This window comes from Oncorhynchus gorbuscha, linkage group LG01 (genome assembly GCF_021184085.1).
Source record: "Oncorhynchus gorbuscha isolate QuinsamMale2020 ecotype Even-year linkage group LG01, OgorEven_v1.0, whole genome shotgun sequence".
Classification (NCBI taxonomy): domain Eukaryota; kingdom Metazoa; phylum Chordata; class Actinopteri; order Salmoniformes; family Salmonidae; genus Oncorhynchus; species Oncorhynchus gorbuscha.
In genome coordinates, this window is record NC_060173.1 from 103617055 (window position 1) to 103641988 (window position 24934).

Sequence of the window (24934 nt, forward strand, 5' to 3'; positions counted from 1 at the left end):
CAGTGTCTTACAGTCACCCAGACATTGAACTCAGCACAGTGCTCAGTATCTTACAGTCACCCAGACATTGAACTCAGCACAGTGCTCAGTGTCTTACAGTCACCCAGACATTGAACTCAGCACAGTGCTCAGTATCTTACAGTCACCCAGACATTGAACTCAGCACAGTGCTCCGTACCTTACAGTCACCCAGACATTGAACTCAGCACAGTGCTCCGTACCTTACAGTCACCCAGACATTGAACTCAGCACAGTGCTCCGTACCTTACAGTCACCCAGACATTGAACTCAGCACAGTGCTCCGTACCTTACAGCCACCCAGACATTGAACTCAGCACAGTGCTCCGTACCTTACAGTCACCCAGACATTGAACTCAGCACAGTGCTCCGTACCTTACAGTCACCCAGACATTGAACTCAGCACAGTGCTCCGTACCTTACAGTCACCCAGACATTGAACTCAGCACAGTGCTCCGTACCTTACAGTCACCCAGACATTGAACTCAGCACAGTGCTCCGTACCTTACAGTCACCCAGACATTGAACTCAGCACAGTGCTCCGTACCTTACAGTCACCCAGACATTGAACTCAGCACAGTGCTCCGTACCTTACAGTCACCCAGACATTGAACTCAGCACAGTGCTCCGTACCTTACAGTCACCCAGACATTGAACTCAGCACAGTGCTCCGTACCTTACAGCCACCCAGACATTGAACTCAGCACAGTGCTCATTGTCTTACAGCCACCCAGACATTGAACTCAGCACAGTGCTCCGTACCTTACAGCCACCCAGACATTGAACTCAGCACAGTGCTCAGTGTCTTACAGTCACCCAGACATTGAACTCAGCACAGTGCTCAGTGTCTTACAGTCACCCAGACATTGAACTCAGCACAGTGCTCATTGTCTTACAGTCACCCAGACATTGAACTCAGCACAGTGCTCCGTACCTTACAGTCACCCAGACATTGAACTCAGCACAGTGCTCCGTACCTTACAGTCACCCAGACATTGAACTCAGCACAGTGCTCCGTACCTTACAGTCACCCAGACATTGAACTCAGCACAGTGCTCCGTACCTTACAGTCACCCAGACATTGAACTCAGCACAGTGCTCCGTACCTTACAGTCACCCAGACATTGAACTCAGCACAGTGCTCCGTACCTTACAGTCACCCAGACATTGAACTCAGCACAGTGCTCCGTGCCTTACAGCCACCCAGACATTGAACTCAGCACAGTGCTCCGTACCTTACAGTCACCCAGACATTGAACTCAGCACAGTGCTCCGTACCTTACAGCCACCCAGACATTGAACTCAGCACAGTGCTCCGTACCTTACAGTCACCCAGACATTGAACTCAGCACAGTGCTCCGTACCTTACAGCCACCCAGACATTGAACTCAGCACAGTGCTCCGTACCTTACAGTCACCCAGACATTGAACTCAGCACAGTGCTCCGTACCTTACAGTCACCCAGACATTGAACTCAGCACAGTGCTCCGTACCTTACAGCCACCCAGACATTGAACTCAGCACAGTGCTCCGTACCTTACAGTCACCCAGACATTGAACTCAGCACAGTGCTCCGTACCTTACAGTCACCCAGACATTGAACTCAGCACAGTGCTCCGTACCTTACAGTCACCCAGACATTGAACTCAGCACAGTGCTCCGTACCTTACAGTCACCCAGACATTGAACTCAGCACAGTGCTCCGTACCTTACAGCCAACCAGACATTGAACTCAGCACAGTGCTCCGTACCTTACAGTCACCCAGACATTGAACTCAGCACAGTGCTCCGTACCTTACAGTCACCCAGACATTGAACTCAGCACAGTGCTCCGTACCTTACAGTCACCCAGACATTGAACTCAGCACAGTACTCCGTACCTTACAGTCACCCAGACATTGAACTCAGCACAGTGCTCCGTACCTTACAGTCACCCAGACATTGAACTCAGCACAGTGCTCCGTACCTTACAGTCACCCAGACATTGAACTCAGCACAGTGCTCCGTACCTTACAGTCACCCAGACATTGAACTCAGCACAGTGCTCCGTACCTTACAGCCAACCAGACATTGAACTCAGCACAGTGCTCCGTACCTTACAGTCACCCAGACATTGAACTCAGCACAGTGCTCCGTACCTTACAGTCACCCAGACATTGAACTCAGCACAGTGCTCATTGTCTTACAGTCACCCAGACATTGAACTCAGCACAGTGCTCCGTACCTTACAGTCACCCAGACATTGAACTCAGCACAGTGCTCCGTACCTTACAGTCACCCAGACATTGAACTCAGCACAGTGCTCCGTACCTTACAGTCACCCAGACATTGAACTCAGCACAGTGCTCCGTACCTTACAGTCACCCAGACATTGAACTCAGCACAGTGCTCCGTACCTTACAGTCACCCAGACATTGAACTCAGCACAGTGCTCCGTACCTTACAGTCACCCAGACATTGAACTCAGCACAGTGCTCCGTACCTTACAGCCACCCAGACATTGAACTCAGCACAGTGCTCCGTACCTTACAGTCACCCAGACATTGAACTCAGCACAGTGCTCCGTACCTTACAGCCACCCAGACATTGAACTCAGCACAGTGCTCCGTACCTTACAGTCACCCAGACATTGAACTCAGCACAGTGCTCCGTACCTTACAGCCACCCAGACATTGAACTCAGCACAGTGCTCCGTACCTTACAGTCACCCAGACATTGAACTCAGCACAGTGCTCCGTACCTTACAGTCACCCAGACATTGAACTCAGCACAGTGCTCCGTACCTTACAGCCACCCAGACATTGAACTCAGCACAGTGCTCCGTACCTTACAGTCACCCAGACATTGAACTCAGCACAGTGCTCCGTACCTTACAGTCACCCAGACATTGAACTCAGCACAGTGCTCCGTACCTTACAGTCACCCAGACATTGAACTCAGCACAGTGCTCCGTACCTTACAGTCACCCAGACATTGAACTCAGCACAGTGCTCCGTACCTTACAGCCAACCAGACATTGAACTCAGCACAGTGCTCCGTACCTTACAGTCACCCAGACATTGAACTCAGCACAGTGCTCCGTACCTTACAGTCACCCAGACATTGAACTCAGCACAGTGCTCCGTACCTTACAGTCACCCAGACATTGAACTCAGCACAGTACTCCGTACCTTACAGTCACCCAGACATTGAACTCAGCACAGTGCTCCGTACCTTACAGTCACCCAGACATTGAACTCAGCACAGTGCTCCGTACCTTACAGTCACCCAGACATTGAACTCAGCACAGTGCTCCGTACCTTACAGTCACCCAGACATTGAACTCAGCACAGTGCTCCGTACCTTACAGCCAACCAGACATTGAACTCAGCACAGTGCTCCGTACCTTACAGTCACCCAGACATTGAACTCAGCACAGTGCTCCGTACCTTACAGTCACCCAGACATTGAACTCAGCACAGTGCTCCGTACCTTACAGTCACCCAGACATTGAACTCAGCACAGTACTCCGTACCTTACAGTCACCCAGACATTGAACTCAGCACAGTGCTCCGTACCTTACAGTCACCCAGACATTGAACTCAGCACAGTGCTCCGTACCTTACAGTCACCCAGACATTGAACTCAGCACAGTGCTCCGTACCTTACAGTCACCCAGACATTGAACTCAGCACAGTGCTCCGTACCTTACAGTCACCCAGACATTGAACTCAGCACAGTGCTCCGTACCTTACAGTCACCCAGACATTGAACTCAGCACAGTCTCTGTTTGACCTCCCAACTACTATTACATGAACCTAAAAAGGGAGGGGACTAACATTAGGTCATGATATCTTTTGAAATACTAGTTCCTTTCATCATGAGATGGAGATAAAGAGGGCAGGGGAGGAAGGGAGGGAGAGAGAGAGAGAGTTAGAGAGAGAGAGAGAGAGAGAGAGAGAGAGAGAGAGAGAGAGTTAGAGAGAGAGAGTTAGAGAGAGAGAGTTAGAGAGAGAGAGTTAGAGAGAGTTAGAGAAAGAGAGAGTTAGAGAGAGAGAGAGAGTTAGAGAGAGAGAGTTAGAGAGAGAGTTAAAGAGAGAGAGAGACAGAGGAGAGAGAGAGAGAGAGAGTTAGAGAGAGAGAGAGAGAGAGAGAGAGAGAGAGAGAGAGTTAGAGAGAGAGAGTTAGAGAGAGAGAGTTAGAGAGAGAGAGTTAGAGAGAGTTAGAGAAAGAGAGAGTTAGAGAGAGAGAGAGAGTTAGAGAGAGAGAGTTAGAGAGAGAGTTAGAGAGAGAGAGTTAGAGAGAGAGAGAGAGAGAGAGAGAGAGAGAGAGAGAGAGAGTTAGAGAGAGAGAGTTAGAGAGAGAGAGTTAGAGAGAGAGAGTTAGAGAGAGTTAGAGAAAGAGAGAGTTAGAGAGAGAGAGAGAGTTAGAGAGAGAGAGTTAGAGAGAGAGAGTTAAAGAGAGAGAGAGACAGAGGAGAGAGAGAGAGAGAGAGTTAGAGAGAGAGCAGAATTAGGCCGATACCCACTAATTATCAAAATCCAGAAAAGAGACGTTAAATTCTATAACCACCTAAAAGGAAGCGATTCCCAAACCTTCCACAACAAAGCCATCACCTACAGAGAGAATAACCTGGAGAAGAGTCCCCTAAGCAAGCTGGTCATGGGGCTCTGTTCACAAACACAAACACACCCTACAGAGCCCCAGGACAGCAGCACAATTAGACCCAACCAAATCATGAGAAAACAAAAAGATAATTACTTGACACATTGGAAAGAATTAACAAAAAAACAGCAAACTAGAATGCTATTTGGCCCTACACAGAGAGTACACAGTGGCAGAATACCTGACCACTGTTACTGACCCAAAATTAAGGAAAGCTTTGACTATGTACAGACTCAGTGAGCATAGCCTTGCAATTGAGAAAGGCCGCCGTAGGCAGACATGGCTCTCAAGAGAAGACAGGCTATGTGCTCACTGCCCACAAAATGAGGTGGAAACTGAGCTGCACTTCCTAAACTCCTGCCCAATGTATGACCATATTAGAGAGACATATTTCCCTCAGATTACACAGATCCACAAAGAATTCGAAAACAAATCTAATTTTGAAAAACTCCCATATCTACTGGGTGTGCCATCACAGCAGCAAGATGTGTGACCTGTTGCCATGAGAAAAGGGCAACCAGTGAAGAACACACACCATTGTAAATACAACCCATATTTATGCTTATTTATTTTATCTTGTGTCCTTTACCATTTGTACATTGTTAAAACACTGTATATATATAATATGACATTTGTAATGTCTTTATTGTATGTGTAATGTTTACTGTTAATTTTTATTGTTTATTTCACTTTTTATATTCACTTTATATATTATCTACCTCACTTGCTTTGGCAATGTTAACACATGTTTCCCATGCCAATAAAGCCTTTGAATTGAAATTGAATTGAATTGAGAGAGAGTTAGAGAGAGCGAGACAGCAAAAGAGAGAGAGAGAAAGAGAGACACAGAGGAGTGAGAGAGGAAGTGAGACACTGAGAGAAGGAGTGAGAGAGAGAGATAGATAGACAAATAGAGAAATCGACACAGAGAGAGAGAGGTCATTCTATGCCATTAAAAGGAACATTAAAATCAAATTTCCAATTAGAATCTGTCAAAAAATAAATCAAATCAGTTGTAGAACCAATTGCACTATATGGCAGCGAAGTATATTTTATTTTAACTTTATTTAACCAGGCAAGTCAGTTAAGAACAAATTCATATTTTCAACGACGGCCTAGGAACAGTGGGTTAACAGCCTGTTCAGGGGCAGAACGACAGATTTGTACCTTGTCAGCTCGGGGGTTTGAACTTGCAACCTTACAGTTACTAGTCCAACGCTCTAACCACTAGGCTACCCTGTCCCCTCTCTAATAATGAATTTACCAAATGGGACAAACATCCAGTAGAAATACTGCATGCAGAGCAAAGAAAAACTCCAAATAACGCATGTAGAGCATAATTTGTCCAATACCCCCTCCTTACTCGAATAGAAAAAAGAGCCATCAAATTTCATCACACAGCTCTACAATGTCAAGAGATGAAACAAGAGAAGAGTCCCCTCAGTCAGCTGGTTCTGATGCTCGGTTCACTAACCCAAACCAACCCCATAGAGCCTCAGGACAGCACTCAGACAATGTGGCCAAACCAAATCATCACCTAGCAAAAATACAAATATATTTCCTATTGGAAAGATACAAACAAAAAATCTAAGTGAACTTCAATGCTATTTGGAAAAAGAGCAGCACTGGATTTTTTAAACCTTTATTTAACCTTTATTCAGTGGCAGAATGACAGATTTGTATCTTGTCAACTCAGGAATTTGAACTTGCATCCTTTCACTTACTAGTCCAACGATCTAACCACTAGGCTACCCTGCCGCCCCTAAAAAAAGAGCAGCTTCAGAGATAAACAGGCTCACATGAGTCTCACAGGAACACACAGCCCAGCCCAGCTCCATACCACTAGCAGCCCTGCCTGGGGACACACAGCCCAGCTCCATACCACTAGCAGCCCTGCCTGGGGACACACAGCCCAGCTCCACACCACTAGCGGCCCTGCCTGGGGACACACAGCCCAGCTCCATACCACTAGCGGCCCTGCCTGGGGACACACAGCCCAGCTCCATACCACTAGCGGCCCTGCCTGGGGACACACAGCCCAGCTCCATACCACTAGCAGCCCTGCCTGGGGACACACAGCCCAGCTCCATACCACTAGCGGCCCTGCCTGGGGACACACAGCCCAGCTCCATACCACTAGCAGCCCTGCCTGGGGACACACAGCCCAGCTCCATACCACTAGCGGCCCTGCCTGGGGACACACAGCCCAGCTCCATACCACTAGCAGCCCTGCCTGGGGACACACAGCCCAGCTCCATACCACTAGCGGCCCTGCCTGGGGACACACAGCCCAGCTCCATACCACTAGCAGCCCTGCCTGGGGACACACAGCCCAGCTCCATACCACTAGCGGCCCTGCCTGGGGACACACAGCCCAGCTCCATACCACTAGCGGCCTATACTATAAGGTACTATATAAATTACCTTATACATTGTTTCCTTGATTTGAGACATTCATAAGAAAAATACATTCACAAAAACAGGACGTCACCACTGAGAGAAACACATCAGATGGTTGGTTATTGTGTAATCACTTCAACACATGAGGTAGGTACACTGTCCTAACTCTGTGTTTTGCACTACTGTAAATATGTTGTAAATCAGTTCAAGTGGTGGATAATCTGCACTTTGATGGAGAAACCTTAAACAAGGCCCAGGATGGAATAACAACCCTTTTACAGCTTGGGCTGAAACCGCTGAAACCCAGAGTTCCAGCTGAAACGTAACACCAGAGCTGCAACAGAGCAAAAGACATTACGTTGTTAGAAAGTTGTTTGTTCCAGTTTGCCTCAGCACTTGCTTGCTAGTTACGCCTTGGCTCGCATGAATACAGCAGCCATACCAGGGACCGCGTCCAACAACCTCCCAGGGAAAGAATGCACACACAGGGACAGAGAAACAGACACAGACAGACAGACAGACAGACAGACAGACAGACAGACAGACAGACAGACAGACAGACAGACAGACAGACAGACAGACAGACAGACAGACAGACAGACAGACAGACAGACAGACAGACAGACAGACAGACAGACAGACAGACAGACAGACAGACAGACAGACAGACAGACAGACAGACAGACAGACAGACAGACAGACAGACAGACAGACAGACAGACAGACAGACAGACAGACAGACAGACAGACAGACAGACAGACAGAGACTTCCTGCTCCCTGACCGCGTTTCCTCTGGACCTCCTGGCACTGTCACAGACAATCCTCTTTTCATCTCTATAGCTTGACCCTTCAGCACTGTTGTCACCCTGGCTCTCTCCCTCCCTCCCTCTCTCTCTCCCTACCTCCCTACTTCTCTACCTCTCCTCTTCACAGTTCTTATACCACTCCTCATGTCATCTTAAGGTCAGTTCTAGTATCAGTGTCATATCAGGATAGTGTCCAGTCCATTTCGCCTGTATCTCTCTCTCTCGTTGTAACGAGCCTGTCATGTCCAACCAAACCAAAGTGTAGCTATTACGTTTAGCTGCTTGTCAGTTTGCATTTCCTGCTCTCTGTCCCTGGCTGCACTCCTTCCTGTCAAGACTGGTCCAAGCCAAGCCCTAAACAAGCAACGCACCACAGACAAGAGTTGTCCCAGTCTGTTACATACTGTACAAACTAAGCCATTCACATCTAACATCTCTAGGTAAGAACATCATCCATATCCTAGGCAGTAGCTCTAGGTAAGAACATCATCCATATCCTAGGCAGTAACTCTAGGTAAGAACATCATCCATATCCTAGGCAGTAGCTCTAGGTAAGAACATCATCCATATCCTAGGCAGTAGCTCTAGGTAAGAACATCATCCATATCCTAAGCAGTAGCTCTAGGTAAGAACATCATCCATATCCTAGGCAGTAGCTCTAGGTAAGAACATCATCCATATCCTAGGCAGTAGCTCTAGGTAAGAACATCATCCATATCCTAGGCAGTAACTCTAGGTAAGAACATCATCCATATCCTAGGCAGTAGCTCTAGGTAAGAACATCATCCATATCCTAGGCAGTAGCTCTAGGTAAGAACATCATCCATATCCTAAGCAGTAGCTCTAGGTAAGAACATCATCCATATCCTAGGCAGTAGCTCTAGGTAAGAACATCATCCATATCCTAGGCAGTAGCTCTAGGTAAGAACATCATCCATATCCTAGGCAGTAGCTCTAAGTAAGAACATCATCCATATCCTAGGCAGTAGCTCTAGGTAAGAACATCATCCATATCCTAGGCAGTAGCTCTAGGTAAGAACATCATCCATATCCTAAGCAGTAGCTCTAGGTAAGAACATCATCCATATCCTAAGCAGTAGCTCTAGGTAAGAACATCATCCATATCCTAAGCAGTAGCTCTAGGTAAGAACATCATCCATATCCTAGGCAGTAGCTCTAGGTAAGAACATCATCCATATCCTAGGCAGTAGCTCTAGGTAAGAACATCATCCATATCCTAGGCAGTAGCTCTAGGTAAGAACATCATCCATATCCTAGGCAGTAGCTCTAGGTAAGAACATCATCCATATCCTAGGCAGTAGCTCTAGGTAAGAACATCATCCATATCCTAGGCAGTAGCTCTAGGTAAGAACATCATCCATATCCTAAGCAGTAGCTCTAGGTAAGAACATCATCCATATCCTAGGCAGTAGCTCTAGGTAAGAACATCATCCATATCCTAGGCAATAGCTCTAGGTAAGAACATCATCCATATCCTAGGCAGTAGCTCTAGGTAAGAACATCATCCATATCCTAGGCAGTAGCTCTAGGTAAGAACATCATCCATATCCTAGGCAGTAGCTCTAGGTAAGAACATCATCCATATCCTAGGCAGTAGCTCGACACAGCAAATTCTGCAGTGTTAAAACAGTGTAATAATAACACTGAGAGTGTTAAATCAGCACTGAACGTGTTGAGTGTTTGGTCCCATATAGACACTTCAACAGTGTTAAATTAACACACTGCGTAGTGTAAAGCCTTATTCAAATATTTCCCAGAGTGCCTTGCCTTTTGAGTAAGTTATAGAGTTACCACCCATAACTGTATTGGTTAGTTTTAGTTGAGGGCCTACTTTTACCCTAATACAGGGGCCCAAAAGTCATATATATCACTTTGAACCAAAACCATGCCAATCATTATCATATTTCCCAGCAGGCTCTTTTGCAGGTAGTTTTTTTTAAATCACTATGCAAGCCAGCATAATGTGACTATTCATAATGTGAATTCACCAGAATTTTGCAACCCTACTTGCATGCCTGATGTGGCTTGAGGAATGAACTGAGGTACAATTATGCACTTGTAACTAAAGGTAAAAAGGATGACTAAGTGTTTGTACCCCTTTAGGAAAAAATCTAAACCTTTTTTTCCTGAGAGTATAATACAATGGCCTGAAACTCATGGTTACAGGCCACATCAGGTCTGCAAGTCACATTAAGCTGGCTCGCAAGGTGATGTGTAATCCCTTCTGGAATCCAGTCAAGTCTGGGGATATCCAACTTTTTGAGGGTTGTTTTCTATCACCCACAACCTGTATTCAGGGTTGGGAAGACTAAGCTTCTTCTTCATCTTTTAGGTTTTATGGCCGACGACAACCTCTTGGTGTATTGCCGCAAACTACTGTACAGGGTAATGAAACTAAAATATTCCATTGCAGGGAGGGGGGAACCCGGACATCATACAAAATAAAAATAAAACATTTAAATAAACATCCTAATTCTGCAGTCACAGTTCAAATCACATCCCTACACAGGCTCAGGGGCATGTGAGAACGGAGCAGTCATCGACAGTATTCCTTGTAGAGTCCCAAAAAACTCTCAGCCGCACTCACAATGATGCCTATTTCCTCTTATTTCCTCTCTGTTTGCACTGTGCAGTTGATAGCCAATGCAATAAACGCTACAACGTCCACCTTCTTAACATGCAACATGTGAGGATCTCTCTGTTGACAAGGAACATCATCTGGTGTCTCTTCTCCTACTACCGTTACTTCTTCAACTTCACTCCTTTCCTCCACTCTTCTCACTTCCTCCGGACAGGAGACATGCTGGAAGCCCTTACTCTTGCCAGATCTGTCTCCTTCACCCTTACAGGACACTTCAGGAATTCAGATACATGTTCACCACCACGATTGCAGCACTTAGACTCAGCTGCCATATGATGCTCCTCCCTCCATACACTCAACACATGATTTCATCATTTGCATTTATCACACTGCACGGGTTTGGGCAGGAAGGCTCTCACATGGTATTTCATAAATCCCAAATGCATGTGAGAAGGCAGAGACTCTTCTTCAACCAACAGTAAAGTGGATGGACTGGGCTTCCTCCTCACTCCATCCACGATGCGGGTCAGTCGGTGTGCACCAACCACTTCATCAAGTTCTTCACGTACTGTATATCCTTTGCATTCGCTCTAGCACCACCTCAGATATAACACCCTTGATAGGCACCTTGCATCCCAGATCCATACACAACACATTCCAATCCTACATCTTCTTGAGGCTCAGAGCACATTCCTTTTGTTCCATAGATACACCAAAAAATGAAATGAGCCCACTTCTTGTTACCCAATGCATTCACCATTTTCATAGAGACATCTCCCAGTTAACTCCATCGACCCCATCGAACATCACCAATATCCTATGCAACAGCAGTTGACAACATCAGCTGGGAAGAGACACTGGGCTAAGTTCCAATGTCCACTCGCACATCACTTACTACCAGAATGCATAACATCCAATAGATTCTCTTCACATTAAGTGGTATGCTCCTGTAGTGTGCACATGGAAACAGATCTCCACAGAATCTTCTGTGCTGTTTGCTGCAGTGCTATGCTGTGCTGAACAGTGTGTCCGAGTGTGTCAGTACTGGTCCTGTAGAGGGGATATTAAGTAATGTAATCTACTGTGAGGCTGGCGAGGCTGGAGGCCACCGTGGACTGGAGCACAACTACACTGCAGCCAAAGGACGTGTCCCAACTTTTAGACCTTGACAGGAGTCAGCTAAATGTGTCTGACTCCTCTCAAGGTCTAAAGGTTGGGACACTGGCACGAACTGTAACACAACAAAAACGCACCACTATTCTGACTTCTAGTAGACATCCACTTCACTAAGATGAGCTTCAATCCCGACACATCCCGACACATCCCGACACCCCACTGCTGCTAACTTGAGAAACACACTTGTAGTCAGCTTTTTTTTCAAGGAGGAGGAGGAAGTGGAGGAGGAGGAAGTGGAGGAGACAGTGGAGGAAGAGGAGGACAAGAACAGGAAACCAGGAGGGAGGTCTCCTGACTAACAGCAGAGGGGACAGGGCTGAGCTGAGCTGAGCCGGGAGGGGCAGGGGACATGACATGCTGCAGGACAAGATGCTATCTGCTCTCTCAGCAACCTCACATCACATGCTAGGCTACTTACAGTATAGTACACCCTCCACTCTTTCTCATCTGTCCAACTGGAGCGCACAGAGAAACACTGTGTCTGAAAAGGTTACTAGCCGTCAAATAACTTTTTCTCCATCCTTGTTTCCTTAATTCCTCTCAAAGCCCATTGATGGAGAGGATCCAAGGTCCTTGATGCTAAATTACAGAGGAAGCAAGGATCTGATAGCTAAATGTACCAGTAAGGTTTTGAGCCCCAGACCTCTCCTCTCTCTCTCCACAGCCAAGAGCCCTCTCTCTATTTCTCTCTCTCTCTCTATAGCCAAGAGCCCTCTCTCTATTTCTCTCTCTCTCTCTATAGCCAATAGCCCTCTCTCTATTTCTCTCTCTCTCTATAGCCAAGAGCCCTCTCTCTATTTCTCTCTCTCTCTCTATAGCCAAGAGCCCTCTCTCTATACCTCTCTCTCTCCACAGCCAAGAGCCCTCTCTCTATTTCTCTCTCTCTCTCTCTATAGCCAAGAGCCCTCTCTCTATTCCTCTCTCTCTCCACAGCCAAGAGCCCTCTCTCTATTCCTCTCTCTCTCCACAGCCAAGAGCCGTCTCTGTATTTCTCTCTATCTCTCTCCACAGCCAAGAGCCCTCTCTCTATTTCTCTCTCTCTCTCTATAGCCAAGAGCCCTCTCTCTATTTCTCTCTCTCTCTCTATAGCCAAGAGCCCTCTCTCTATTTCTCTCTCTCTCCACAGCCAAGAGCCCTCTCTCTATTTCTCTCTCTTTCTCCACAGCAAATAGTCCTCTATCTGTCTCTCTCTCTCTTTCTCCACAGCCAAGAGCCCTCTCTGTATTTCTCTCTCTCTCTCTCCACAGCCAAGAGCCCTCTCTCTATTTCTCTCTCTCTCTCTATAGCCAAGAGCCCTCTCTCTATTTCTCTCTCTCTATAGCCAAGAGCCCTCTCTCTATTTCTCCTTCTCTCTCTATAGCCAAGAGCCCTCTCTCTCTCTCTCTTTCTCCACAGCCAAGAGCCCTCTCTGTATTTCTCTCTCTCTTTCTCCACAGCCAATAGTCCTCTATCTCTCTCTCTCTTTTCTCCACAGCCAATAGTCCTCTATCTGTCTCTCTCTCTTTCTCCACAGCCAATAGTCCTCTATCTCTCTCTCTCTCTTTCTCCACAGCAAATAGTCCTCTATCTGTCTCTCTCTCTCTCTTTCTCCACAGCAAATAGTCCTCTATCTGTCTCTCTCTCTCTTTCTCCACAGCCAATAGTCCTCTATCTCTCTCTCTCTCTCAATTCAATTCAAGGCGATTTATTGGCATGGGAAACATATATTAATATTGCCAAAGCAAGTGAAGTAGATAATATAAAAAGTGAAATAAACAATAATAATTAACAGTAAACATTGCAGAATTTCCGAAAGAATAAAGACATTTCAAATGTCATATTATGTCTATATACAGTGTTGTAATTATGTGCAAATAGTTAAAGTACAAAAGGGAACATAAATAAACATAAATATGGGTTGTATTTACAATGGTGTTTGTTCTTCACTGGTTGACCTTTTCTTGCGGCAACTGGTCACAAATCTTTCTGCTGTGATGGCACACTGTGGTATTTCACCCAGTAGATATAGGTGTTTATCAAAATCGGGTTTGTTTTCGAATTCTTTGTGGATCTGTGTAATCTGAAGGAAATATGTCTCTCTAATATGGTCATACATTGGACAGGAGTTTAGGAAGTGCAGCTCAGTTTCCACCTCATTTTGTGGGCAGTGAGCACATAGCCTGTCTTCTCTTGAGAGCCATGTCTGCCTACGGCGGCCTTTCTCAATTGCAAGGCTATGCTCACTGAGTCTGTACATAGTCAAAGCTTTCCTTAAGTTTGGGTCAGTCACAGTGGTCAGGTATACTGCCACTGAGTACTCTATCTATCTCTCTCTCTCTCTCTCTACCTGCCAGGAGATGTCTCTCTCTTTTCCTGTTGTCTGTCTGCTATTCAGCGGAGCCCCAATTAATCAAATCAAATCAAATCTAATTTTATTTGTCACATACACATGGTTAGCAGATGTTAATGCGAGGGTAGCGAAATGCTTGTGCTTCTAGTTCCGACAATGCAGTAATAACCAACAAGTAATCTAACTAACAATTCCATAACTACTGTCTTATACACACAAGTGTAAGGGGATAAGGAATATGTACATAAAGATATATGAATGAGTGATGGTACAGAGCGGCACTGAGGTACTGAGGGCAGCTGGGCGCTGTTAGCGGCTTGCTACCCCAGGTCTCCCTCCCGTTAGCAGGGTATTAGCCACATAGTCAGCCAAGCTTAGCTTGATAATGGAGCTATGGGACCACCCTACTCTGGTGGTCCCAGCGCGCACGACCCACGTGGAGTTCCAGGTCTCCGGTAGCCTCTGGAACTGCCAATCTGCGGTCAACAAGGCAGAGTTCATCTCAGCCTATGCCTCCCTCCAGTCCCTCGACTTCTTGGCACTGACGGAAACATGGATCACCACAGACAACACTGCTACTCCTACTGCTCTCTCTTCGTCCGCCCACGTGTTCTCGCACACCCCGAGAGCTTCTGGTCAGCGGGGTGGTGGCACCGGGATCCTCATCTCTCCCAAGTGGTCATTCTCTCTTTCTCCCCTTACCCATCTGTCTATCGCCTCCTTTGAATTCCATGCTGTCACAGTTACCAGCCCTTTCAAGCTTAACATCCTTATCATTTATCGCCCTCCAGGTTCCCTCGGAGAGTTCATCAATGAGCTTGATGCCTTGATAAGCTCCTTTCCTGAGGACGGCTCACCTCTCACAGTTCTGGGCGACTTTAACCTCCCCACGTCTACCTTTGACTCTTTCCTCTCTGCCTCCTTCTTTCCACTCCTCTCCTCTTTTGACCTCACCCTCTCACCTTCCCCCTACTCACAAGGCAGGCAATACGCTCGACCTCATCTTTACTAGATGCTGTTCTTCCACTAACCTCATTGCAACTCCCCTCCAAGTCTCCGACCACTACCTTGTATCCTTTTCCCTCTCGCTCTCATCCAACACCTCCCACACTGCCCCTACTCGGATGGTATCGCGCCGTCCCAACCTTCGCTCTCTCTCCCCCCCTACTCTCTCCTCTTCCATCCTATCATCTCTTCCCTCCGCTCAAACCTTCTCCAACCTATCTCCTGATTCTGCCTCCTCAACCCTCCTCTCCTCCCTCTCTGCATCCTTTGACTCTCTATGTCCCCTATCCTCCAGGCCGGCTCGGTCCTCCCCTCCCGCCCCGTGGCTCGATGACTCATTGCGAGCTCACAGAACAGGGCTCCGGGCAGCCGAGCGAAAATGGAGGAAAACTCGCCTCCCTGCGGACCTGGCATCCTTTCACTCCCTCCTCTCTACATTTTCCTCCTCTGTCTCTGCTGCTAAAGCCACTTTCTACCACGCTAAATTCCAAGCATCTGCCTCTAACCCTAGGAAGCTCTTTGCCACCTTCTCCTCCCTCCTGAATCCCCCCCCTCCTCCCCCTCTGCAGATGACTTCGTCAACCATTTTGAAAAGAAGGTCGACGACATCCGATCCTCGTTTGCTAAGTCAAACGACACCGCTGGTTCTGCTCACACTGCCCTACCCTGTGCTCTGACCTCTTTCTCCCTCTCTCTCAGATGAAATCTCGCGTCTTGTGACGGCCGGCCGCCCAACAACCTGCCCGCTTGACCCTATCCCCTCCTCTCTTCTCCAGACCATTTCCGGAGACCTTCTCCCTTACCTCACCTCGCTCATCAACTCATCCCTGACCACTGGCTACGTCCCTTCCGTCTTCAAGAGAGCGAGAGTTGCACCCCTTCTGAAAAAACCTACACTCGATCCCTCCGATGTCAACAACTACAGACCAGTATACCTTCTTTCTTTTCTCTCAAAACTCTTGAACGTGCCGTCCTTGGCCAGCTCTCCCGCTATCTCTCTCTGAATGACCTTCTTGATCCAAATCAGTCAGGTTTCAAGACTAGTCATTCAACTGAGACTGCTCTCCTCTGTATCACGGAGGCGCTCCGCACTGCTAAAGCTAACTCTCTCCCTCTGCTCTCATCCTTCTAGATCTATCGGCTGCCTTCGATACTGTGAACCATCAGATCCTCCTCTCCACCCTCTCCGAGTTGGGCATCTCCGGCGCGGCCCACGCTTGGATTGCGTCCTACCTGAAAGGTCGCTCCTACCAGGTGGCGTGGCTAGAATCTGTCTCCTCACCACGCGCTCTCACCACTGGTGTCCCCAGGGCTCTGTTCTTGGCCCTCTCCTATTCTCGCTATACACCAAGTCACTTGGCTCTGTCATAACCTCACATGGTCTCTCCTATCATTGCTATGCAGACGACACACAATTAATCTTCTCCTTTCCCCCTTCTGATGACCAGGTGGCGAATCGCATCTCTGCATGTCTGGCAGACATATCAGTGTGGATGACGGATCACCACCTCAAGCTGAACCTCGGCAAGACGGAGCTGCTCTTCCTCCCGGGGAAGGACTGCCCGTTCCATGATCTCGCCATCACGGTTGACAACTCCATTGTGTCCTCCTCCCAGAGCGCCAAGAACCTTGGCGTGATCCTGGACAACACCATGTCTTTCTCAACCAACATCAAGGCGGTGGCCCGTTCCTGTAGGTTCATGCTCTACAACATCCGCAGAGTACGACCCTGCCTCACACAGGAAGCGGCGCAGGTCCTAATCCAGGCACTTGTCATCTCCCGTCTGGATTACTGCAACTCGCTGTTGGCTGGGCTCCCTGCCTGTGCCATTAAACCCCTTCAACTCATCCAGAACGCCGCAGCCCGTCTGGTGTTCAACCTTCCCAAGTTCTCTCACGTCACCCCGCTCCTCCGTTCTCTCCACTGGCTTCCAGTTGAAGCTCGCATCCGCTACAAGACCATGGTGCTTGCCTACGGAGCTGTGAGGGGAACGGCACCTCAGTACCTCCAGGCTCTGATCAGGCCCTACACCCAAACAAGGGCACTGCGTTCATCCACCTCTGGCCTGCTCGCCTCCCTACCACTGAGGAAGTACAGCTCCCGCTCAGCCCAGTCAAAACTGTTCGCTGCTCTGGCCCCCCCAATGGTGGAACAAACTCCCTCACGACGCCAGGACAGCGGAGTCAATCACCACCTTCCGGAGACACCTGAAACCCCACCTCGTTAAGGAATACCTAGGATAGGATAAGTAATCCCTCTCACCCCCCCCCCCCCTTAAGATTTAGATGCACTATTGTAAAGGGACTGTTCCACTGGATGTCATAAGGTGAATGCACCAATTTGTAAGTCGCTCTGGATAAGAGCGTCTGCTAAATGACTTAAATGTAAATGTAAATGTAATCTTTGAGAACCAACAAACACCAGAATAAAAACCAGTCAGTGAGAATCTAAAATTGGCATAGGGCCCCCATTGAATTTGTTATGTTTGAGTTACTCAGATAGCATAATGAAAAAATGTATAGAATTGCAGGAAATTAGCTTTGAAACTGCCATTTTTCTCTCAGCCAAATGACAGAATGTGTTTTATTGCAGAAAACTAGCTTTAAAGCTGTCAAATGTTCTCTCTGCCCCATGGCAAAATGTGTAGAATTGCATGAAACTAGCTTTAAAGCTGTCAAATGTTCTCTCAGCCCCATGGCAAAATGTGTAGAATTGCATGAAACTAGCTTTCAAACAGCAACATTTACTCTCTGCAGCCAAGAGGAGGGCCTCTAAAACCGCACCATTGGCCACGCCCACTAGAACTGCACTGCAGTCAAGCCCCAGACAGACCCTACCCCTACTACGGACAGCATGTATAGCTGAACCTCAGAGGCTAGGTAATGCTGATAAAAGTAGCATGTTACTGTAATTGGTGAAGGGAAAGACCTAGACATAGCTTTAGAGCATGGCACTGACTGCATGTGTCCCTCTTCTCCCTGATGATGTCAGTGGTGACTGGTACCTGACGTTGTCGTGCTTCTGGATGTAGATCTTGTGAAACATCATGTCTTCCTGCTTGGCGTTAATGTCAGCTTTCATCTCCATGGCAACATGACGGGGAAGCACGGAGAGCAGGAGACGCTCCTGCAGAGAGAGAGAGGGATGGATGGAGGGCGAGAGAGACGGGGGGGATAGGGAAGACAGCAAGAGAGAAAGAGAGAATGAGAGAAAATCAGAGAGAGAGAGAGATAGGCAGGGGAGAGGGAGAGAGAGGCAGGGGAGAGGGAGAGAGATAGGCAGGGGAGAGGGAGAGAGAGATATAGGCAAGGGAGAGAGAGAGAGGCAGGGGAGAGGGAGAGAGAGATAAGCAGGGGAGAGGGAGAGAGAGAGGCAGGGGAGAGTGAGAGAGAGAGGCAGGGGAGAGGGAGAGAGAGATATTGGCAAGGGAGAGAGAGAGGGAGAGAGAGGCAGGGGAGAGGGAGAGAGAGATATAGGCAAGGGAGAGAGAGGGGAGAGAGAGAGAGGCAGGGGAGAGGGAGAGAGAGATAAGCAGGGAAGAGGGAGAGAGAGAGGCAGGGGAGAGTGAGAGAGAGGCAGGGGAGAGGGAGAGCGAGATAGGCAGGGGAGAGGGACAGAGAGAGAGGCAGGGGAGAGTGAGAGAGAGATATAGGCAAGGGAGAGAGAGAGGGAGAGAGAGGCGGGGGAGAGGGAGAGAGAGATAAGCAGGGAAGAGGGAGAGAGAGAGGCAGGGGAGAGTGAGAGAGAGGCAGGGAGAGGGAGAGCGAGATAGGCAGGGGAGAGGGACAGAGAGAGAGGCAGGGGAGAGTGAGAGAGAGGGGCAGGGGAGAGGGAGAGAAAGAGAGGCAGGGGAGAGGGAAAGAGAGAGAGGCAGGGGAGAGAGAGAGAGGAAGGGGAGAGGGAGAGAGAGAGAGAGAGAGGCAGGGGAGAGTGAGAGAGGCAGGGGAGAGGGAGAGTGTAGAGCGAAAAAGTACACGAGACAGACAGTGAGACAGAGAAATGGAGAGATGTTGATTTTGGCCTATCCCACAGGGGAAGACCTGGGTAATTGAGCACTCGAACGCATGGCTGCTCACCCCCTCCATCTCTCCATCCCTCTATTGCCATGACGCCCACGCCACAGTGACCCTATATGCTGAGAGATGTCATCACTGGCTGAAGAGTGTGGGCCAGCCCTTGATGTTATCGCCTTGGCTTGCATCCCAATTGGCACTCTATTCCTTATATATACTAGCCTCTGGTTAACATGTGAACACTATATACGGAATATGGTGCCATTGGGGACATAGGTCCTGTTCTGTTTACGCCGCAGCAGCCATGTGTGGGCGGGTGTTACCAAGGGGCTAGGATAGGCCACCAACCCCACACACACTCCTCTCACTTCCTGTCAATCCTAGACAATTAGCTGCTGGTTATGAGTCGTTCTATCGCTCTCTCTGCTTAGTGGCTTGGAGAGCTGAAGTCATTATTACTGTTGCCTAGGGCTGTTACGTTGACCGAATTACTGCCACACCAGCGGTCACAAGTCATGACGACAGTCAAATTCCACATGACGGTTTAGTCACGGTAATTAGGCTTCTCCAAGTGCTCTGCATATGTGGGAACTCCTTCAAGACAGTTGGAAACGCATTCTGGTTGAGAGAATGCCAAGATTGTGCAAAGCTGTCATCAAGGCAAAGGGTGGCTACTTTGAAGAACCTCAAATATAAAATGTATTTTGATTTGTTAAACACTTTTTGCTTACTACATGATTGCATATGTGTTATTTCATAGTTTTGATGCCTTCACTATTATTCTAGAATGTAGAAAATAGTAAAAATAAAGGAAAACCCTTGAATGAGTAGGTGTGTCCAAACTATTGACTAGTACTGTATGTACAGTATATGTAAACTAACTTTCAAAAGTTTGGGATCATTTAGAAATGTCCTTGTTTTTGAAAGGAAAACACATTTTTTGATCCATTAAAATGACAGTGTAGACATTGTTAATGTTGTAAATGACTATTGTAGCTGGAAACAGCTGATTTTTAATGGAATATTTACATAGGCGTACAAAGGCCCATTATCAGCAACCATCACTCCTGTGTTCCAATGGCACGTTGTGTTAGCTAATCCAAGTTTATCATTTTAAAAGGCTAATTCATCATTAGAAAACCCATTTGCAATTATGTTAGCACAGCTGAAAACTGTTGTGCTGATTAATTAAGAAGCAATAAAACTAGCCTTCTTTAGATTAGTTGAGTATCTGGAACATCAGCATTTGTGGGTTCTATTACAGGCTCAAAATGGCCAGAAACAAAGTACTTTCTTCAGAAACTCGTCAGTCTATTCCTGTTCTGAGAAATGAAGGCTATTCCACGCGAGAAATGCCAAGAAACTGAAGATCTCATACAACGCTGTGTACTACTCCCTTCACAGAACAGTGAAAACTGGCACTAACCAGAATAGAAAGAGGAGTGGGAGGCCCCGGTGAACATCTGAGCAAGAGGACAAGTACATTAGAGTATCTAGTGTGAGAAACAGATGCCTCACAAGTACTCAACTGGTAGCTTCGTCAAATAGTACCCGCAAAACACCAGTCTCAACTTCAACAGTGAAGAGGTGACTCCGGAATGCTGGCCTTCTTGGCAGAGTTGCAAAGAAAAAGCCATATCTCAGACTGGCCAATAAAAAGAAAAGATTAAGATGGGCAAAAGAACACAGACACTGGACAGAGGAATGTGCTTTTCTTTCAAAAACAAGGACATTTCTAAGTGACCCCAAACATTTGAACGGTAGTGTAAATATATTTGCCCAAAAATATATGGCCGATTGGAAGTGATGCAGACAATGACATCGATGGAAGCTACAATCTTATTAAAGCTGATCTACCCCCCTTTTAAAAAAGGGTCCACATAATTTCTCTAAATGAAGCACATTAATCCGCTTTACAACAGGTGTAGTGCCTAACTGGCATACATAAGCAGTGCGTGAGTTTCACGTTTGGGGAAGATCATTTTCACCATAAAAAATGCACCTTTATAATAAAAGCAAAACATGCATAATCGCATTTGTTTTCCTGCAAATGGAACATTCACGCTTATAGCCTACTGCCGTGTGCGCGTTGCTGCACTTATAATGTGAAAAATAACCTTATAGTTTATCAACATTTTAAGCTAAATGTTCTCATCTGTTGCGTCTGACTCATTGCTTAAAACAGTTTTTTTGATGTTAGTGGTTGTATTTATTTGGGATCTATCGTATCCCACAACTGTCCCAGACTATGCTTGGAATATTTATTTCTCGCGCGGAATAGACTAGGTCAACTTTTGTAGTGTGGGGGATGGTAGATTGACATAGGATAGTGCTTTTGCTGTTCGTTAGGCCTACTCATCTTGTTGGCTGAAGAAAAGTAAATGTGGACAGATCTTCCAATGTCTTCCATATGCGCCTCGGAATAGGATAAAGACTTGTGCAGTTGTGTCCCTGATATGTCTGTCTTCACTTGTAGCCTGTGTGAGAAAGACCCGATCACATGACTGAGAGTAATGTGAGCTGGGCATCGGCAGGCTGGTCACTGGCCGCAAAAGGCATGGATTTCTTAGGGGGTATTAATGCCACACAAAGGAGATGCAGCCGTGAAATACCAGGCAAGTGCTTGTCAAATTGTGAGTGAGAGACTGATGAAGTGTGTACAGCCTGTGTAAAAAAAACAAAGCAGAGCTCATGCATTTCATGCACCTTTTTTTCAAATCCTCATTAGAGTCGCATCTTGCAGCCTTAGAATGTATTAGAAATCTAAACATATAGCCCAACATTTCAAATCAAATCAAATCAAATCAAATTTTATTTGTCACATACACATGGTTAGCAGATGTTAATGCGAGTGTAGCGAAATGCTTGTGCTTCTAGTTCCGACAATGCAGTGATAACCAACAAGTAATCTAACTAACAATTCCAAAAAAAACTACTGTCTTATACACAGTGTAAGGGGATAAGGAACATGTACATAAGGATATATGAATGAGTGATGGTACAGAGCAGCATACAGTAGATGGTATCGAGTACAGTATATACATATGAGATGAGTGTGTAGACAAAGTAAACAAAGTGGCATAGTTAAAGTGGCTAGTGATACATGTGTTACATAAGGATGCAGTCGATGATGTTGAGTACAGTATATACATATGCATATGAGATGAATAATGTAGGGTAAGTAACATTATATAAGGTAGCATTGTTTAAAGTGGCTAGTGATATATTTACATCATTTCCATCAATTCCCATTATTAAAATGGCTGGAGTTGGGTCAGTGTCAATGACAGTGTGTTGGCAGCAGCCACTCAATGTTAGTGGTGGCTATTTAACAGTCTGATGGCCTTGAGATAGAAGCTGTTTTTCAGTCTCTCGGTCCCAGCTTTCAAGGAATACCTATGTGAGAATGCTGTTCATCGACTACAGCTCGGCATTCAACACCATAGTACCCTCCAAGCTCGTCATCAAGCTCGAGACCCTGGGTCTCGACCCCGCCCTGTGCAACTGGGTACTGGACTTCCTGACGGGCCGCCCCCAGGTGGTGAGGGTAGGCAACAACATCTCCTCCCCGCTGATCCTCAACACGGGGGCCCCACAAGGGTGCGTTCTGAGCCCTCTCCTGTACTCCCTGTTCACCCACGACTGCGTGGCCACGCACGCCTCAACTGACCTCGCCTTCTGGATGATAGCGGGGTGAACAGGCAGTGGTTCGGGTGGTTGATGTCCTTGATGATCTTTATGGCCTTCCTGTAACAACGGGTGGTGTAGGTGTCCTGGAGGGCAGGTAGTTTGCCCCGGTGATGCGTTGTGCAGTCCTCACTACCCTCTGGAGAGCCTTACGGTTGAGGGCGGAGCAGTTGCCGTACCAGGCGGTGATACAGCCCGCCAGGATGCTCTCGATTGTGCATCTGTAGAAGTTTGTGAGTGCTTTTGGTGACAAGCCGAATTTTTTCAGCCTCCTGAGGTTGAATAGGCGCTGCTGCGCCTTCTTCACGACGCTGTCAGTGTGAGTGGACCAATTCAGTTTGTCTGTGATGTGTATGCCGAGGAACTTAAAACTAGCTACCCTCTCCACTACTGTTCCATCGATGTGGATAGGGGGGTGTTCCCTCTGCTGTTTCCTGAAGTCCACAATCATCTCCTTAGTTTTGTTGACGTTGAGTGTGAGGTTATTTTCCTGACACCACACTCCAAGGGCCCTCACCTCCTCCCTGTAGGCCGTCTCGTCGTTGTTGGTAATCAAGCCTACCACTGTTGTGTCGTCCGCAAACTTGATGATTGAGTTGGATCACAACTAAAGTTACATAAATAAATTAAGCATATAGGAGTACCTGCTTCTATGTTAACCACTCAACACAGAGTAGCCGCATGTGCACACTCACTGAAATCATTTGAAGAAAATATACTTTCTATTTTATTCAGCTCTGCTCCACTGTATTCTTCATACTATAAAATAATATAAAATAATGCCATGGAATTCTAAGCAAATATTGTCTGCTAAATGAACCAGTGTTGCCCACAGCCATATGGCACAGCCAGATCAGGACCTAACATAAGGACAACTCAAGAGGATGCTATTCTGTTCTTCTGAAGCAGACTACATTTTCTTCATATCATGTTTCTTTAGACCTGTCTAAAATAAATAATGGATGTATTGTGAAGGTGTAGGCTTTATTACATGGATTTATTCGACTTTTTAACATGTAGATGATCCAAAGGTCTGCATCAGTGGCCTGTAATATACAGTATGTGTGGAAGACAGGAGATGCTAAATGTGTTTATATTAATTAAAGGTCAATTACCATGAGACTGGCAGTTATTTGCTTGACAATCACCAGCTGACAAAATTTCATGACCGCCACCACCCTACTGTCACCATTCATCTAGTGACTGTGAAGACAGCGCTTATGATGGGTAACTAACAAAGCATATGGCACTTGGTAGTAGCTACTCACGTTAGGCATGAATCTGACTATGAACAGGACTGGAGTTGCCCTTCCCTGGTCTATAGAGAGCAGAAGCCAAAGGTTACTTACGGTAACTCAGACCGTGGCTACTAGGTTATTGGGAAATATATGCATTTCATTTCATTAATTAACTGTATTTCAAAAGCCCTTTTTACATCAGCAGTAACTCGGCCTAACTATGTCAAGTAATTTACTGCCTGTGGTTACACCACAGTACCACAGTACCTGCTGCTGGTTCTCCCTCTGTGAGTGGAGGCGAGCCTGTATGCATTCCCTGGTCTCCTGGAAGGCTTGTCTCTGGGAGCCCTCGGCTGGGTAGTGGGTACACACGCCCACGATGTTAGTACAGGAGAAGATCAGGACGTTGGACACTATCTGAAAAGGGGAGGAAGAGATGGAGAGAGATTGACAAAGGGAGAGGAAGGGTGAGGAGGAATAGAAGAAGAGAGAGAAAAGAGAGTGCTTGTCACAGATCCCTCCAGAACTGTCATTACGCACATCTGGTCCCTATTCCCATTGATTAGTAATTGCATAAGTGTGCCCTCTGTTCACCACTGTCCTGTCGATTATTGCTCCAATGTCCGTTGGTCGTGTGAGTACCTGTGCTGTGTTGTTTTGGCATTCGTGCCGTGTGTATTGCGCAGATGATTACGGGTCTCGCCCGTGTGGTATCATCGTGCGTTTGTGTATTTATACGAGGTAATCCTCACTCTGTTGTTTGGGTCTCAACCCTGTGTTTTGTATACATGTTTGTTTGGTCTTCGTCCCCGTGCCTTTACATGGCGCGCTGTAATGTGGGTCCATAAAAACCCTTATCAAGCATTCCTACGCCTGTCTCCCGATCCCTTCATACCAACGTGACAGTGTTCAATAAATGGGGTGATAGATCAACCTCCACAACTAATTCCGTTAAATGACAGACTTTCATCTCTGTGTGAGATTTGACGTACAAGCCAAATGTATCCCCCGTTA

The 24934-nt window shown here is 46.9% G+C and overlaps 1 protein-coding gene across 1 annotated transcript in view; it reads right to left on the reverse strand.

The window, feature by feature from the left end:
• Positions 1–7337: 7337 nt before the first annotated feature.
• The window catches only part of LOC123990455 (adenylate cyclase type 5-like), an 88079-nt gene continuing 70482 nt past the window's right edge, over positions 7338–24934 (reverse strand). The window contains exons 2-5 of the mRNA XM_046291028.1: positions 24188–24337; positions 17987–18108; positions 7505–7524; positions 7338–7396 (exon numbers count right to left, since the gene is read on the reverse strand). Of these exons, the coding sequence (XP_046146984.1) occupies positions 7338–7396; positions 7505–7524; positions 17987–18108; positions 24188–24337 (351 nt within the window). The remainder of the gene's footprint in view (positions 7397–7504; positions 7525–17986; positions 18109–24187; positions 24338–24934) is intronic.